Source organism: Tripterygium wilfordii, chromosome 6, assembly GCF_013401445.1.
Source record: "Tripterygium wilfordii isolate XIE 37 chromosome 6, ASM1340144v1, whole genome shotgun sequence".
Taxonomy (NCBI): Eukaryota; Viridiplantae; Streptophyta; class Magnoliopsida; order Celastrales; family Celastraceae; genus Tripterygium; species Tripterygium wilfordii.
In genome coordinates, this window is record NC_052237.1 from 2,077,921 (window position 1) to 2,095,100 (window position 17,180).

Below are 17,180 nucleotides of genomic sequence, written 5' to 3' on the forward strand. Positions count from 1 at the left end.
TTTAAATTAATAAAAAATAAATAAAGGGGAATTTTAATTCTCCAATGAGTTTGGAGATCCCTGGTGGTTGTGGACTCAAGATTTTCGTTTGAAAAAGCAATGCAGAGTTGGACAACAAGTACTCTACTTCAGGAGTGGTCGGTCTACGTTTCAAAATAACCTACAATTTCATACGTTTAACCAATAGAATTCTGCCACGTCATCCTCTCATATTTACTGATCTGTCATCATTCTTGGTTGGGAGATAAAAATCCACTAGGATTATGGATCCTAATATTTTTGTTACACCTAACCCAAATACTGGGAGGGATGGATTGATAATATTTCATTTGAATCATGTGGGACATGTGGAATTCACGGCTTCACATGAATCATACGCGTTTATTTCAAACATTTGGAATAGATGAGACATCAAAAACACGAGAATCTTTGATATTTACGTAAAAACCCTTATTTATTGTGAAATATTGGAATCTGACACTTTTGTGAATTTCAATGGTCAAAGATGATTTATGAACATATTCTAAGTCTTCCAAGGGGTAGGGTTTTTTTTCTTTCCCAAAACTAAATTATTATGTATGTAAATATCTAAATATTGTATTTTGTTAAACTTAATTTATTTTTTTTTCTTTTATTGACAATTCAACTACATTTCTAAACTCAAGTTTTTTACATTCCAATAATGATAAATAGTATTGAAATAAACAAAATATATACTATTTAGTCTATTTTTTATTATTTGAAGAAGGCAGCATCATATATAGTGATGATGTAGCTAGCTTTACCAAGAATATGATGCTTCAAAAATAGAGAATCACTTTGATATCAAGTGGAGACCACCATGTGAGAGGAGATCTTGTGAAGTTCCACCACCATAGCTATATATATGAATAATGCTTAAGACTTTCAAAAAGTGACCCCAAAAGACCTCCATTTAATGTGAAGTGGACTCTACATGTGCGTTTTTAATCAATAACTATTTTAATACCATATAGATTTGGAGGACTTTTCGGGGTCAAATTTTGAGGATCTCTAGCATTGTCCTATATATATATATATAGGTTACCTTTTCTTCCCTCCACCATAGGTAGATATATATATACATAGGTTAAGGTTACTTCTTCTTTTTTTCCCCCACAAATAAATATTTTTCTCTAGAGAGAGAGGAATCTATAAATCTTTTTGCTCATCCACTAAAAGATTTTAACCTCCAAGAGTGGAATTTTGAGTGGTAGCCAATCCAATGTGTTAGGTTAACATGCTTGTCGTTTAAAAGTTTGAGAGAGTACTTCCTTGCTCTATAATAATAATTAGCATAGAAGTTAATTATTAGAAAGAATTTATAGAGAGAGAGAGCCAAATATGGAGGATTGTGTTGATGTCCAATTATATGTGAGGTTGGTGGTTAAATGGTTGATGTCACATAGGTAAAGATGGTGACACTAGAATCTACCCTGGTCGGCTTCATGGCCCCATTTTTGAAAATTACATGAATGATTGTAAAGTTAAATCAAATGAGCAAAAGGGTAAGGTTCTAGCATTTGATGGGCTTATTATTCTATTAGGCAATACAAGCCCAATGCGGCCCACTCCATAATGGGCTCTAATCGTCTATACTAGGCTGGTCCATGTACAACAGATTCATAGTTTATTATTATTTTCTTCAAAGAAAATGGGACCACCCTATCAATTGCAAATTATGTCAAATTATAGATAAAAAAAATAAACAACCCTTAAATTCTAGATATTTGGAATTTGGGCATGAATTTTGTCTCATTGACAAGCCAAAGGGTATTTTCATAATTTAAAAAAATATATATAATTCTTAGAAGTGTTGATAGTAGCTAGATTCAATAGAATTAGAAGAATATATAGTATTTTAAATTAAGTGTTGGGATTACAATGAAACATTGATCTAACAATTTGACATGGTCCCTCCCTCCCACTCTCATGTATCCATATTCACAACTCAACACACACACATTCCCTAAATTTCACTCCACAACCTTTCCTTTGCTTATTGGATTTCCAACATCTAAATAAAAATAATTATTACTATTATTATCACCAACAATGGCCGACATATCTTCCTCAAATTAGTATATTATGTTTGATTTAGGGCTACTAATTATCTAGTCTAGGAAAGCAAAAGGCCTCTATATATATATACTATAATCCAAGGCTTGATTAATTGGGTGAAAAAGTTGTGCATTTTGTGCTTAATCATCATTTTAATTTGGTGCTAGGGAGAACCATTATGGTTAAAGCATACTTGAAGATATCATTACACGCACAACCCAAATAAAAGTTATTATATACAATCATTAATAAAATCCACCTGAGATCCATATCTTTAGAGGCTTCTCCACGTACTAAACACACAAAACCCACCACATATGATATGAGAACAAAAACAAATTATTACTTGATATAATAATTATTATCATGTCTATGATTTTGATGGTAGAAAAATTCAAAGTCTAATGCACTGAATGAATTTGACCTAAATTACAGAAAATTATTAAGAAAGAAATAGACTTTTGTGTAGCATATATATGTAAAATATATATGTCTTTTTGAGTCAAACACATACATATATTTGGAGTTTGGACATTTTTCATTGGCAATGAAATTTTGAAATAAAAGATTAGTCTGAATCTCCTTGCTTTTTGAGTCAAACACCATATCCCATCTAGCTACCTGGAATATTATCAATCTGGTCTCTGAATATATATTCTATATGCAGAGAGGTGTGAAGCATCATTGTTTCTGAAGAAAAGGTTGCTCTTTTGAAGCTACCCACTTAGAGGGAGAGGATTTCTTTCGATGGGTTGATTGTCATTTTTTCTTTACTTGGATGAAGAAGCTTCAGGTATGGTTCTGATGTTAGGGTTCTAGTCTTTTTTTTGTGCACAAAAATATTCAATTTTTCATCGAAGTTGGAGTGAATGCCTGTTGTGCCATGTGTTGAGCTCAGATTTCTGCACATGGGTTCTCTGATTTCAAAGCTCTGAGAGACTGAGACTCTAAACCAGCACAGCAAAACCAGTGGGGGGGTTTTGGGGTTTTCAAGAGAATCAGTTACAGAGGAAGACAAACCTTACTGGTTTTACACAAATTTTTATTCAAGAGCAACAACCCGGCACTTGGGAATTGGGACGTGATGTGAGTCTCTGATTTGAGGGAAAAAAAAAAAAAAAAACTCAATCAATTCTTTATTGGCTCTCTATTTGCAAGGTGCAACCAGTCCAGGGATTATCTGTTAAATCCCATTTTATATGATTCGATGAGTCTCTGCTCAAATCCTTCCATGACACACTTTCCTTCTTTGGCTGTATGTCTGCAGTAGCGGAAGCAGGTGGAGGTGGAGATTTTTTTTTTTTTGTTTTGGCATAAAACACTCAATCTTATATTGAAGTGGTGTTGAGAATCCAATTATGAGCTCTAATTTGTGCTTGTACAAATACCCACTATCATGTTTAATACTTTCTGTTCCATTGCTCATTTTCACTGGTTTTTTGGGATTTGGGTTTTTGTCCGTCCTTAGTGCATCTGTGGTAGTGATTGTGTCATCTTTAATCTTCACATTCACAAAGCAAAAACCAGGCTTTGTGGATGAATTAGAAGAGACCCTAAAGTCTGGTTATGGCCAAAGTTTGCCTCATAAAGAAGAGAGTTTAGACAGATTGGCACAGAGTTCTCAAAGTGAATCTATCCAAGGAGGAGAAGCTGCAGACAATGAAGTGCAGACTGAAACTGGGTTTGGTGCAGAGAAAAAGGAAGAAGAAGAAGTGATTGTGGGTGGGAATATTCATGACTATTTAGTAAGATCACCAGCTACTCTATCAGAGAGTGAGTGTCTATACAGATCATCAACAAGTGAAGATTCTGAAGTGGACTGGATATTTCAAGACAACTTGGATTGGTCTGACGATGGATCTATTTCTGATGAGGACAGTCTCATTGAAATTGCTCTTCCAAGTGGACAATATGTTGGAGAAAATAATGAAGTTGCCAAGTTGGATCCTGATTTCACAGCAGAGTCAATGTTGAAGCAACAATGTCTAGTGGAGCTTTTAGCAGAATTCAATGACATGAATGAGGAAGATAACTTGATTGAAATCGACATATCCATGGGATCCATCAAGTGTTCAAGGTTTGAGATTGAAGCTTGAAGATCATGAGGAGTACTCCTACTCTTCTTCTATCTGGAATCGTTGTTGTTTTCACTATTAAAGTTTTTGATCCTTTGCGCGGATTTGGTGTTTATTAGGGGTATAATGTTAATTCCACTTAATGGGATTGATGATATTGTTGTGAAATATAAAGCAATATTCTTGTGATCATGCATTGGTTGACACTAGGGCTGTTCAAAAAAAACCAAAAAACCGAAACCGATCGAAACCGAAATGATTGGTCGATTTTTTATATTATAAAGTTACACATTTCTCTATTAAAAACTGAACCGAACAGATAAAAAACCGAAAAAACCTATAAAACCGATCAAAACCTACCGTTTAATCGGTTATTTTCATGTCAAAAAAACTCTAAAAAACCGATCGAAACCGACCATGAATACCCCTAGTTGACACAACTTATCCTATCGTTGAGTCCATATCAATTGTCGAAATAATAAATTTGTCTCATGTTATTCTCGGGTTAAAAGAGTTGAGATGTACTGCTTCTGCATCTTTTGATAACCAAACATAGGATTCCCAATAAAGCACTTATATACTACTCTATTGCCTCTTCAAACACACCTCCCCACACCAAAGCGTTAAAAAGTTTTCAAAGGCCCAATTGATGCAATTCCACTTCAATTTCTTTTTCCATTCCATCATTCTCTTCCCCTTTTTTTTTTTTTTTTCTTTCCATTTTACGTTCAGAAGTAATAGAGTTCCAGTAAAAAACATCTCAATTATCTCACTAGTAGATGTGTCACTATCTAGTTCAATCATCAGGTTTTGTGGACCCTACACTTACATCAATCAAGGGACAAGATTCACCACTGGAATGACTGACATGCTTTTTACTGGGATCCCTAACATTTTTGTTCTACGTTATCCAATCCTAAACATTCTGTGGGACCACTAAAAATTGTGATCAGATAAATTTGATCCATAATCCGTAATTAATTAATATTTAAAAAACTTTCACTACATGAATATTTAATGCACTATATTAAACTTTGATAAGGTGGTCCAAACCAACATTTCTTGAATCTTAAAATGGCCCAAGATATGAAGTTGTTGGCCCAGCCCAATCTCAGTAACCACTAAACGCAAAGGCTAGTACTATCATCGATCAATAAAATTGGGCCCAGTCGAGCCTTAAGATTCTAATGAGAATACTCCACAACGTGTCAAGCGCTGTTCCGTGCAGATCCAGGGCCCTACGCCCCATATCCGACGCTCCTAAAACCCGCGTTTTCCCACTCTTATCGGGAAACTAACGGCATATATTCCCCCACGTGTCTTCCGCGATGCCATATAATCCCCTCCATCCAACGGACCCGAACACCTCTCCTTCACCGTTTTCCTAATCCCTCTTCAATCCCCTCCGTTCTTCCAGGCGGCGGAGGCCTCCTAAATTCCCACTTCTGCCCCTTACTTTCCCGCCCAATCTCGAAATCCCCTCTCACAGTTTCCTGATTCGCCTGACTGTGATTGAGATAAACTGTTGACTCAATTGATTGGATAGATTTTGGTTCCTTGTTATGGCGGATTCGGACAATGAATCCGGAGGAGGCCAGAACAGTGCGCACGGCGATTTATCGGCGCGTGAGCAGGACAGGTTACTTCCGATAGCGAACGTGAGTAGGATCATGAAGAAGGCACTCCCGGCCAACGCTAAGATCTCCAAGGACGCAAAGGAGACCGTCCAGGAGTGTGTCTCTGAGTTCATCAGCTTCATCACCGGCGAGGCCTCGGATAAGTGCCAGCGCGAAAAACGGAAGACAATCAACGGCGACGACCTGCTCTGGGCCATGACAACACTTGGCTTCGAGGAGTATGTGGAGCCCTTGAAGATTTACCTCCAGAAGTACAGGGAGATGGAAGGTGAGAAGACTTCAATGGGACAGCCGGGTGAGAAAGACGGCGGCGGCGGTGGTGGTTCTAGTGGTGGAGGATCGACCACAGGTGGTGGCGGTGGAGTCAACATGAGTGGCGGGGGGTTTAATGTTGGGGGAGGTAGTGGTGGTGGTATGTACGGTGGGATGATGACGATGGGGCATCATCAGGGACACACGTACGGCTCTGGTGCGTTTCATCATCAGATAAGTGCGGGGAAAAGCGGGTCGGGTAGTGGCAGTGGTGGTGGAGCTGTAAGGTCAAGGTAGGTGTTTGCGGCTTATTATGTGAATTCGGGTCGGGTCTTGGGAGGATGAACGAGAGAATGTATCTGAAATTAAAAGTATGACCATAACATAATGTAACCATGATGATGATGAAGAGTAGTAGCTACTGTTGCTAAATGGAAGGTTGGAGGGAGACATTGAAGACAGGATATGTATCATAAGGATTTAGGAAAGTAGAGAGGTTGGTGTTATATGTTTCTTGCTCTGTTTTTTGTTGTTGTTTTCAAATGATAATGAGAAGATGATTTAGTTGTTTTTAGTGCTGATTTTGGTAAGTTCTACACTTTTTTTGTTGGTTTTTAAATGATAATGAGAAGGTGATTTAGTTGTTTTTAGTGCTGATTTTGGTAAGTTCTACACTCCTACTGTTGAAGCTCCAATCCCATTGGAGTAGGAAAATTAATTGGACTGACAGCAGGAAATAATACGAGTTTCTTTCTTTGTTTGGACATGTTCTTTTTCAGGGGGAAAAGGAAATTTCTGTGTCGAAGCTTGCAAGTTTGCCAAGTGTCTGTCTCTCTTCTCTGCATGTTTAAAATGTAGTACATTTCCGTGTAATTTCTAAACTTGAGCTCTCTCTCTCTCTCTCTCTGTCTCGTACATGTTTGGTGTTTCATGTTTGTTTTTTTTTAGTCAATTTTTTTTCTCTTACGTAAAGGTCACACAATATCATAGGTACACCTTTGAGAATGACTGCACTGAAATTCGTCCCTGTTCTTTCTTGGTTTGCTGCCTGAAGTATGGACAGCATTTGGGTAGAATTGTATACGGGCACAACCTAAATGTCCCATGTTCTTCTGTAAACAGTTTATCGGCATATTATGTGGAGGTCGGTTTGTCCATTCATGGATGTTTTTCGAAGACAAATAGTGCACCTACTTCTTATTAGGTCTTTGTGCCTTCACAAGTCTTAAACATGACACATATGTTTTTATAATAAAACACTGATTCTACCACTTTTCTTTACTAAAGGAGGCCGGTAGTGTCTTCCCATGTTTTTAGTTCTACCTGCTACTTCTCTTTTCCAATGGCCGCGAATAAGAAATGAGTGATTGATTGAAGAAATGGAGAGCAGTAGCGCTGTCGGTAGTGTCTTCCCATGTTTTTAGTTCTACCTGCTACTTCTCTTTTCCAATGGCCGCGAATAAGAAATGAGTGATTGATTGAAGAAATGGAGAGCAGTAGCGCTGTCGGCGCTCGACTCTTTTACTGTAGTACCCTACTTCAGCAAGCATTGGCCTCTTTGTTCCACACTTGCTGTTCTTTGTTCTGCCCTTCCACTTCTCATGTCATGGTGCGTGTCCTTTCTTTAATATAATAGTGCTAGCTTCTGTATTGGGCCGCCAAGAAAGCATGCTACACGCTTTTGGGAGGTAAACTGGGAGTTATTAATTGGGGCGTTGAAATTCGATGACCCATTAACTTCGGCTTGCCTTCACAACCATTTTATGCGTTAGGTGGCGTCTCTAAGATGTTTTATGGGGTCAGCATCAATTCCCCTACTCATAGGGTCTTCGGTATTCACTCACTGTGAAATGTTCGGTTTGAACTATAATTAGTGTCCAAATGAGATTCTCATCACCATTATCCCGCTTGAGGGCTCGTTTGACTCACTTTTTAAATTATATATGTAGGGGTTTAATGTATCTCTTTGTCTGAAATATAATTTCTTTTCGATCTTAAAATTAGAATAATAAAAAAAATCATCAATACTTAACGACACTAATTTTGTAACATGAGCGCCATTTTAATAGAGATATGGTATAAGGGTTAACAAAGACCAATACGCAAAGTAAAAAGAGGTTTACTTAATATGAAATTTTTTTTGGAGATTTGTTCTTATCTTTTGTGAAGGTATATAGAATTTTTCAGAAATTAATATGCAAAATAACATGGATCTGAAGAAGTATTCATCCATAGCTTCTCTTTTCTTTAAAATGGACCCCGCTCTCTCTTGAAAACTCAGAATTAAAAATTAAAAAGTTCCTGGGACGACCCTTTTATAATTTTATTATAGTATATGATTGAAGAACAGCTAGGCTGGACCATATGGGATTGACAGTGGATAGAGTTGGAAAGAAAATGTTTACCGTTCAATTATTTGAAATGAGAGAGAGAGCAAGCTGAGTCAGCCGTCGGTGGAGGCATTTGCTGACATGTCATCCACTGAACCTCGCCGTCCACGTGGCCCATATAGATACGGTATAACATTTTCTTTTTCCACTACATTGCTACCGACACCTGTGGCCCCCACATTGCCAACCACTCGAATAATCTTCTGATTAGAGAACATTAATAAATTACGAAACGGTAGGAGAAACGGCACAATCATGCATCACTTACTCTGCATGAAAGTGCTAAATAGCTCCTCGTAGATATATATTGTTGGTCGTACAATAATGGTCCACGGAATATTATTTTTTAATGGAATACTAATAAATATATTATAGTGAATTAATTTTGATAACTAGCTAGAGTTATTACAACATCACCCACAAACAATTCATTGAATTTGTCGGTAGGATTGGGAAATGATTGGTATGGTGACACTAAATTTGCTTCTACCATGTTAAACCCTAAGCCAATTGCCTCTCATTGGTACTAACCAGGGGATAACCGAGTTGGTTAAGACTCTTCTTAGCGATGGTCACATATTTAAGTTCAACATATTGCGACCTCTACATAACTTATAATAAATCGTTGGCTGAGTTAAATTTTGTGAACCAGATGTCATCGTGCCAATTAGTTTCTTCAATTATGTATTTTGTTGGGATTATGGTGACAAACTAGTTTTACGGACAATAGTTATGACACGAACGGAACATTATGATGTGAATGGGTGCAGTAACGAAATGTGTCCGTATTATAGCCGTTTGGGGCCTTGGGTGTGTTTTTTAAGTGCCCCATCCCAACCTAATGCCAACCTGGCATCTTTGAACAACAACATATCCCTCCCACATAGTCCAGCTCAACACACCACTACTCTACTTAACCGCACTCCACCTTCTCCCCCTCTCGCACTACTCCACCATGGCTAATCCACTCTCTCTCACTCTCCTCGTCTTCCTGCTCTTCGCGGCCACTTCCTCCGCCCACAACATCACGCGCATACTAGCCAAACACCCTGAGTTCTCCACCTTCAACCACTACCTCACTGCCACTCACCTCGCCTCCGAGATCAACCGCAGACAAACCATCACCGTCCTCGCCGTCGACAATGCTGCCATGTCCTCTCTCCTCTCTAAGGGACTCTCAATTTCCACTCTCAAGAACGTCCTCTCTCTCCACGTCCTCGTCGACTACTTCGGTTCCAAGAAGCTCCACCAGATCACCGGTGGAAGTGCCTTGACCTCCACTATGTTCCAGGCTACCGGATCTGCCACCGGAACCTCCGGCTACATCAACATCACCGACCTCAAAGGCGGCAAAGTCGGGTTTGGCGCTGAAGACAACGACGGAAAGTTAAACGCCGTCTATGTCAAGTCTCTAGAAGAAATTCCGTACAATATATCCGTTTTACATATTAGTCAGGTTTTGACTTCGGCTGAAGCCGAAGCACCGACGGCTGGACCGAGCCAGCTGAATCTCACAGCCATTATGTTTAAGCAAGGCTGTAAAGCCTTCGCCGACTTGTTGATATCTTCAGGGGCAGTAACGACATTTGAGGACAACGTTGACGGAGGGTTAACGGTGTTCTGTCCCACCGACAAAGTTATTGACGGTTTCATGCCAAAGTACAAGAACTTAACGGCACCGCAAAAATCGGCGCTGCTGCTGTATCACGGTATTCCCGTGTACCAGTCATTGCAGATGTTGAAGGACAGTAACGGCGTCATCAACACGTTGGCGACCGACGGCGCGAACAAGTACGATTTCACTGTCCAAAATGACGGCGAGGATGTGACTGTAGAGACAAAAGTTACGACTGCCACCATAACGGGGACGTTAAAGGATGAGGAGCCGTTAGTGGTGTACAAGATCGATAAGGTATTGTTGCCTCGGGAGTTGTTTAAGGCGGCTCCAGAACCAGCTCCAGCACCAAAGAAGTCAAAGGGGAAGTCACATAAGGCAGAGAAGGAGGCGGACTCACCGGATGCAGACGCACCGGCGGATGACTCGGCGGATCAGACGGCTGATGATAGTAATGGGGTTAATAAGCTGAACGGTGGGAGATTGATCATGGCGGTCGTAGCTTTGTGGTTTGGAGTGTTTGTCATATGATTAGATTTGGAGATGTGGATTTTATGGGGAACAACTGGCATGAAGGAAATATTATTTTTTTTAAAAATTTGTTTGTTGATAGTTTATTTTCATTTGTGGAGAGAAACAAACAATAATATTATTGTGTGTATCTGTAAAATTGCACATGAGCATGAGCAGATGGTACTTCTTTTGTCGCCGCTGGATATTTTTAGATTGATTGATTAATAACTAGCTGACAGCCCACGCGTTGCAGCGGGATAATGTTATTGTGAAGGCAGATAATGATCGATGATATGACAAAAGTTTGTATGCTTCAAACAATCATAGCCAGTTCAATTTCCATCCAAAATTCACCTCCACAACTTTTCATTACAGTTCCCTTAATAAGGATACTAATCAAAATTTTCATGGAATAAATTACTAATATTCATGTATAGAAGTTGGCTAAGAAAGCACTTAAATTGGGAAGCTGATACTGCAGCAACATCAAAGGAACAAATAGCTCCAATCCCATTTAAGCGCCACTTTGATATGTTCAATCCATCACTACTGTTCTCCTCCCAATTGACATCCTCTCTCTATCCCCATCAATCTCGCTCTTCTTGTTCATCATCCCCATATCATTCTCAAGTTCTTTTACTTGGAGAAGTAACGATCTCCATGGTTTCACTTCTGTCCTCAACATTGAAGGTACCAGCATCACTTTGCGGCAGGACCCCCTAGGACTGACCTTAGGGGAGTAAGTTTTCATGTCGACAAATTTATTCCAATCCCACACCCCATACGGAAAAGTCAAAAACTGGAAAATTAAAAGGAAAAACTCGAAAACAGTTACAATGACAACAAAAACAAAAAAACCACTCACCGCAAGCTTCCAATCAGTGATCAAAAGCTACAATGAAAAAAGGGGAAAAAAAATTAACAAATAGATATTAAAATTCAACATTTGATGGGAATTTAAAAAGTGCAAACGAAGATGAATGCAAACCCAAATAGAAGAATCAAAATAGTACCACCAACATGATAATTGGTGTTTATTTACCCAAACAGAAATAGCATCCAAATTTCAATTCACTGACACAATCCCACCCACTTAGAAGGATCCGGAACTCAAAACGAAGTTTGTACACCACAAACAGAGACATCATATTCTCCCCCATATTGAACAGGCGAATCTCTATCTCATTCTCCCAAGGCAGAGTTACCAACGCCTGGAACCACCTCGCCACATACATCTTGGGTTTACAATGTCCAATGCTAGGTGATGAAATGAAATGCACCAACTCAACAAATGAAATGCAACTTTTGAAAATTTAATCCAATTCAATCCTTGAAAGTATAAAACTAAAACCATGCACAGAAATCATAAATCGAATTCCCAAGTATTTAAATCACATATCAGACCATGTCCAAACAGATCGAAGAGCTTACTCGACACAACATTTATCTGCCAAAGAAAGTAGAGGAATAAAAATGGGCATTTCAAATCGAAGGGAAACAAATTTAGATTAGTAAAGGTCATGCTAGGTGTATATCAAGACCATGCATCTCCCCATCGGTATGACTCAATTAGATAGAATAGCTCTTCTACAAGTGATTGTAACTGTCAACGGCCTATATTCATTGTCAAATGGACATCAGTCTACAGACTCACACTGAGGCATGATAATTAATAGCAAAACAAAATGCATAAGACATAGCATAATTAATAAATTCACAGCTGTCAATCAGAATTTTAAGTTGTAGGTCAATTACAATAGTAAAGGAAGATGTTGTACTACTTCAAAAGGTACAACCATATTCACTCACTAATAAACAAAATAACATAAACAAAAAATAAAAAAAGGTACATTTTCTCTGTAAATATTCTTGAGACTGCCAGCCTCCTCATCCATGGGTTGATCAAGCTTTTGATCCAAAGCCCACATACTACCTTTATTGTTCTCATTGTCATCATCAGTTTCCATTGTTGCAGCCATCTGAAACTCAATTCCTATAGAATTTCTCAGCTTTCACGAACTTTATCTCGATATCCCCTTGTCTAGATATAAACCTCGCAAAATTAAACATGACTCTAAATCTAGAACGAAAATTTCATATCAAATTGAAAGAAATTCAAATCTATCTAATCATGCAAAGTGATTTAAGACAATTCTCAAAATTCAATCTACAAACCAATAACCAATACTGATTCAGACCGATCTTGGGTTTTCGAATTAGAATCAAACCTACTCCGTAATGATAGCAACAACAAAATTATAGAATTGGATGGTAACTAAAAAGAAACAACCAAGAAATGGATGAAAGAAAGATGCTGATAATACCCAAAAATCCTTCATGCCAAGTAAAGCACCTGTTGAAGCACTGTAAACATCTCTGTATTTCCCTGTGGCCTCCCAGTAGCCAGCTCCAGTGGCTCTGTTTTTTTTAAAGTAGAAATCATTTGCTCAACTATCCAATAAAATGATGATGATAATGACAACCACCATATGATTACAGAGAAAAGTTACGAATATGATTCCCAATTTTCACCAAGAACTCTCTTTCAATGACAGGCCATGTCTTGTGCTCCTTAAAACTTTAGGTCCAGTGCATGAGCAACGAACATAAAAGCCTTTCAGATATTAAAGACCCAACTAAACCATTCTATTTATACTAAGGGTAAAAGATATTATGAAGGGAAACAACATTGGTTCCTGAAAAAACACAATTAGAACCTGGATAGACACGTATGAAGAATATGAGACACAACTTACATAGTCAAGAGCAAACCCATAAAAACTAAAGCACACTGAAAAGATAGATGGCCCAGAATTAGGTGATAACCTAGATAAGCAACTCAAAGGGAGAGAAAAGAGACAGAAAAATTGCAAGAAACCAAAGTTTTTCAAAGTTAAATGCAATGAACATGCATAATCATCGGAGTTCAAATCAAACAAATACAACAACTGGAGAAGATCCAAAGAACTGTAAGAAATCAAAAACAAAGCAGAGAAACATATGAAATGGATGCTAGGGACTTGAAAATTCAATAATCATTCTCATCCAAATTATCTAAGCAAAATATGTGGAGGAACCTCACCAAAATGGTCCAAAATAAAAAATAGAAGCATGGCATGAGAAGTTAGAGACACATCTACATAGCGAGAAAGGAGAGAATAATGAAGAAAAAAACCTGTAGGCCGTAGCCCAGCAATCCAACAGCTTCCAATCCAAAGCTCCAAAGCAACCCTTAGAAAGAAAAATAATGGGAAAAAAAACTCTGAACATACTAAAATTAACTCACAATGAATGCATACCATTGATGACTCACCCAACGGCCAACGACAATATTCTCTTATATGTAAACCATAATTCTCACTGCTTCACTATCTATCACTACAGGGCCCAATCATGCTAGCTAGGCGTCATGCCTAACACATGCAAGTCGATGGTTGATTTCTGGAAATCAAGGCGTATCTCTGCTTAACTCCCTCTTTGTAGACAATGGGGACTTTCTTTGACAAACATTCTATTAGAATTCAATGCCATCAAACACATAAAATTACTTAATGTCACCGAACATGCAGGAAAAAAATTCAATTTTCATACAACTATATCAGCAAGAGAAATAACATGATCTTAGGGGATATAGATTCAATGTGGAGTCTATGTTTACTAATAGACTGCACAGTAATAAACTCAATGCAAGTCTGCAAAAAAAATCATCTCTATTTGAATATATATGAAGTTACAGAGTAACCCGAGAGAAAGTAACCAAAAAGAGGGCAAATAGCCAAATACAGTCTAAATACGAACGCGTCCCGTCCAAGAATGACATCAACAACACAAAACTACAAATGCATGAACTCCCAGATAATCCAGAACATGAACGACAAATATTAGGAAGAAATATCCCACAACCCAACTTCTTATTTTCGGAAAATTATAGAATTATGGTGCATCACGACTAACGACAACACGTACATAAACCATACTAAATCACGGAAGACATGGTATCTAAATACGGATGCGTCCCATCCCAGAATAACATCAACAACACAAACATCAACACAGCCAAAAAAAAAACCTGGACAATAAACTAAGCATTTAACAAAGAAACTGGTAAAAAAAGAAAAACACAATTAAAACATGAATATTAAATAACATACAAAAAATATGAGATGCAACTTACATAAACACCATCACCAATAACCAAAGGCACAAAATCTACTCACGGAAACGGCCCGTCTAAGAAAACACCCCATTAAAACGGACATAAACACGGTAAAAAAACCTGGATGTGAAAACAAAGATAAGAAAGATAAAGTAATTATCAAAAATGATGAAAGAATGTAAGTATGAAGATAAACAACAAAGAAACTGGTAAAAAAAGAAAAACACAATTAAAACATGGATATTAAATAACGTATAAAAAATATGAGATGCAACTTACATAAACACCATCACCAATAACCAAAGGCACGAAATCTATTCACGGAAACGGCCCGTCTATGAAAACACCCCATTAAAACGGACATAAACACGATTAGAAAACCTGGATGAGAAAACAAAGATAAGAAAGATCAAGTAATTATAAAAAATGATGAAAGAATGTAAGTATGAAGATAAACAACAAAGAAATTGGTAAAGAAAAACACAATTAAAACATGGATATTAAATAACGTACAAAAAATATGAGATGCAACTTACATAAATACCAACACCAATAACCAAATGCACGAAATCTATTCACGGAAACGGCCCGTCTAAGAAAACACCCCATTAAAACGGACATAAACACAGTAAAAAAACCTGGATGAGAAAACAAAGATAAGAAAGATAAAGTAACTATCAAAAATGATGAAAGAATGTAAGTATGAAGATAAACAACAAAGAAACTGGTAAAAAAAGAAAAACACAATTAAAACATGGATATTAAATAACGTACAAAAAATATGAGATGCAACTTACATAAACACCATCACCAATAACCAAAGGCACGAAATCTATTTATGGAAACGGCCGGTCTAAGAAAACACCGTATTAGAATGGCATAAAAACAAAGATGAAAAATAATAAAGTAATAATAAAAAAATAAAGAAAGCAATGTAAGTATGAAGAGAAACAACAATTATTTGAGTTAAAACAAAAAAACAAAAAAATAAAACCTGGATATACATGCAAAAAAAATAATCCAAAACAAAACGTACATGATATTTCATACCTGACTCCAAATTTACCAAAACATCGAACAATCAAGTTTTTTCAGTATGCAGCCATACGAACGTATAATGATAGTTATGCTAGAAGTAATCACCTCATTCATTGAGGGGTTTAGACGCCAAAGATAAATTGTAAAGACAGAAAAAAGTAGATTCTAAAGATAAAAGTTTCCAGATATGTTAGGGTGGCAGATCTAGTCTGCCAGTTTAAATCACTGCAAGAAGAAAACACCAAAACATAAGCCAAACAATAAACCAACAATCAAAAATAAATACACGGAGCGATTGAATACCAGAACAACAAAAGCAAATTATAAATACATGGCCATAGAAAAATTAACAAAGAAGCAAAAACACCTATTACGATCCCACAACAGAACAGAAGACAACAAAGAAGACGAAAAAAAAAGAGGACAAACCCCATGAGACTCCTCCCAATCAGAAACACCAAACAATAGAAGATAAACACCACATCTTGAAAAAAACCAGGCTCAGACATGGACAACACTAAACTAACCAGGACATTAAATCAAGAATCTAAAAAAGCAAATAGAAGACAACTAATCAAACCCACAACCACAGCTCAAACCAAACACCAAGGCAAGGAAGAACGAAGGAAAATGCCAGAGGAAATAATAAAAATAAACAGAGGAAATCATTGGATACCAGGAGAACAAAAGATAGTCATAAACACACAATCCCTAGAAACAACCAAACAGAGAAGAAATACAGATGCGTCCCACACTCAAACAATGAAAATCGGGCAACACAACATTCCAAATAATACCACCAAAAATAGCTGCAGGGGAAAGAAATCGAACACATTCAAGACAGAAAATACACCTGAGAATAAGACCAACAACATGGGAAAGAAAGACGATGAAAAAAGATAGCGGTGCGGGAAAGAAATTGAACAGATCAAAACACATGGAATGCAACCCAGAATAACGAACACCACAAAGAAGAGAAGAAAAATAAATTATAACACAAACCACAATATCAAACAGATCGCTTAACTTGGATAACGCAGAGGGATCAGAGTCAGAGCGTTTAGCAGTAGCAGAAGAAGAATTAGGGGAATCGTGACCTGCTGAACTGTTGTTCTTCTCTGTTTGGGAGTCTTGACTCTCGAGATCTAGAGATGAAACTGAGTGAGGCAATGAAGGTTAGAGGGTGCCGAGGAGTCAAAGAAGGGAGTAGAGTAAGATCTTTACAGATTTCCGTCCGCAGCGGTATTGGTGCCAGAATCATTCGGCCTGTGAAGGAAGGGAAAGGTTTTTGGCTGTGCAATTTTCGTCGACGATTTGGGAGAGAGAGACGTGTAAAAGATTAAAAACTTCATGAATAAGTCACCCACAAAACCAATTACACACGCAAACTGACAGGGGGGAAAAAAACGCAAGACGCGAGAGTAC

At 37.6% G+C, this 17,180-nt stretch overlaps 4 protein-coding genes across 18 annotated transcripts; 3 read left to right on the plus strand and 1 right to left on the minus strand.

Moving 5' to 3' along the window:
• The first annotated feature begins 2,632 nt into the window (after positions 1-2,632).
• On the plus strand, positions 2,633-4,346 carry LOC120000978. The gene has a single exon (XM_038849173.1). It carries the CDS (start codon positions 3,438-3,440, stop codon positions 4,173-4,175), a length of 738 nt encoding a protein of 245 aa, XP_038705101.1. The 5' UTR covers positions 2,633-3,437; the 3' UTR covers positions 4,176-4,346.
• A 1,155-nt stretch (positions 4,347-5,501) lies between these two features.
• Positions 5,502-6,693, plus strand: LOC119999516 (nuclear transcription factor Y subunit B-3-like). Its single transcript, XM_038847128.1, has one exon. The coding sequence runs from the start codon at positions 5,717-5,719 to the stop codon at positions 6,338-6,340; it is 624 nt and encodes a 207-aa protein (XP_038703056.1). The 5' UTR covers positions 5,502-5,716; the 3' UTR covers positions 6,341-6,693.
• Positions 6,694-9,295: 2,602 nt separating this feature from the next.
• Positions 9,296-10,755, plus strand: LOC120000576 (fasciclin-like arabinogalactan protein 2; the record flags this gene model as incomplete). The annotated part of the gene is made up of 1 exon (XM_038848709.1): positions 9,296-10,755. A coding segment is annotated over one exon (1,284 nt), but the record flags the coding sequence as incomplete, so codon positions are not given.
• A 102-nt stretch (positions 10,756-10,857) lies between these two features.
• On the minus strand, positions 10,858-17,175 carry LOC120000277. 15 transcript variants are annotated; one of them, XM_038848270.1, is made up of 4 exons: positions 16,853-17,124; positions 14,997-15,098; positions 12,412-14,072; positions 10,858-11,360 (listed from the first exon to the last, which is right to left on the minus strand). In XM_038848270.1, the coding sequence occupies exons 3-4, from the start codon at positions 12,538-12,540 to the stop codon at positions 11,097-11,099; spliced, it is 393 nt and encodes a 130-aa protein (XP_038704198.1). In that variant the 5' UTR covers positions 12,541-14,072; positions 14,997-15,098; positions 16,853-17,124; the 3' UTR covers positions 10,858-11,096. The 15 variants fall into 15 exon arrangements, with proteins under 15 accessions (XP_038704198.1, XP_038704196.1, XP_038704205.1 ...); XM_038848268.1 differs by having other exon boundaries at positions 16,783-17,124; XM_038848277.1 differs by lacking the exons at positions 14,997-15,098; positions 16,853-17,124 and having other exon boundaries at positions 12,412-12,602; positions 12,915-12,979; positions 13,737-13,773.
• Positions 17,176-17,180: the final 5 nt, after the last annotated feature.

Coding starts and splice junctions, on each gene's coding strand:
- LOC119999516 (XM_038847128.1), top strand. CDS start 5,717: ATGGCGGATTCGGACAATGAATCCGGAGGAGGCCAGAACAGTGCGCAC.
- LOC120000978 (XM_038849173.1), top strand. CDS start 3,438: ATGAGCTCTAATTTGTGCTTGTACAAATACCCACTATCATGTTTAATA.
- LOC120000277 (XM_038848275.1), bottom strand. CDS start 12,540: ATGGCTGCAACAATGGAAACTGATGATGACAATGAGAACAATAAAGGT. Junction 11,361..12,411: donor AGAATATTTACAGAGAAAAT/GTACCTTTTTTT, acceptor TTAATTTTCCAG/TTTTTGACTTTTCCGTATGG.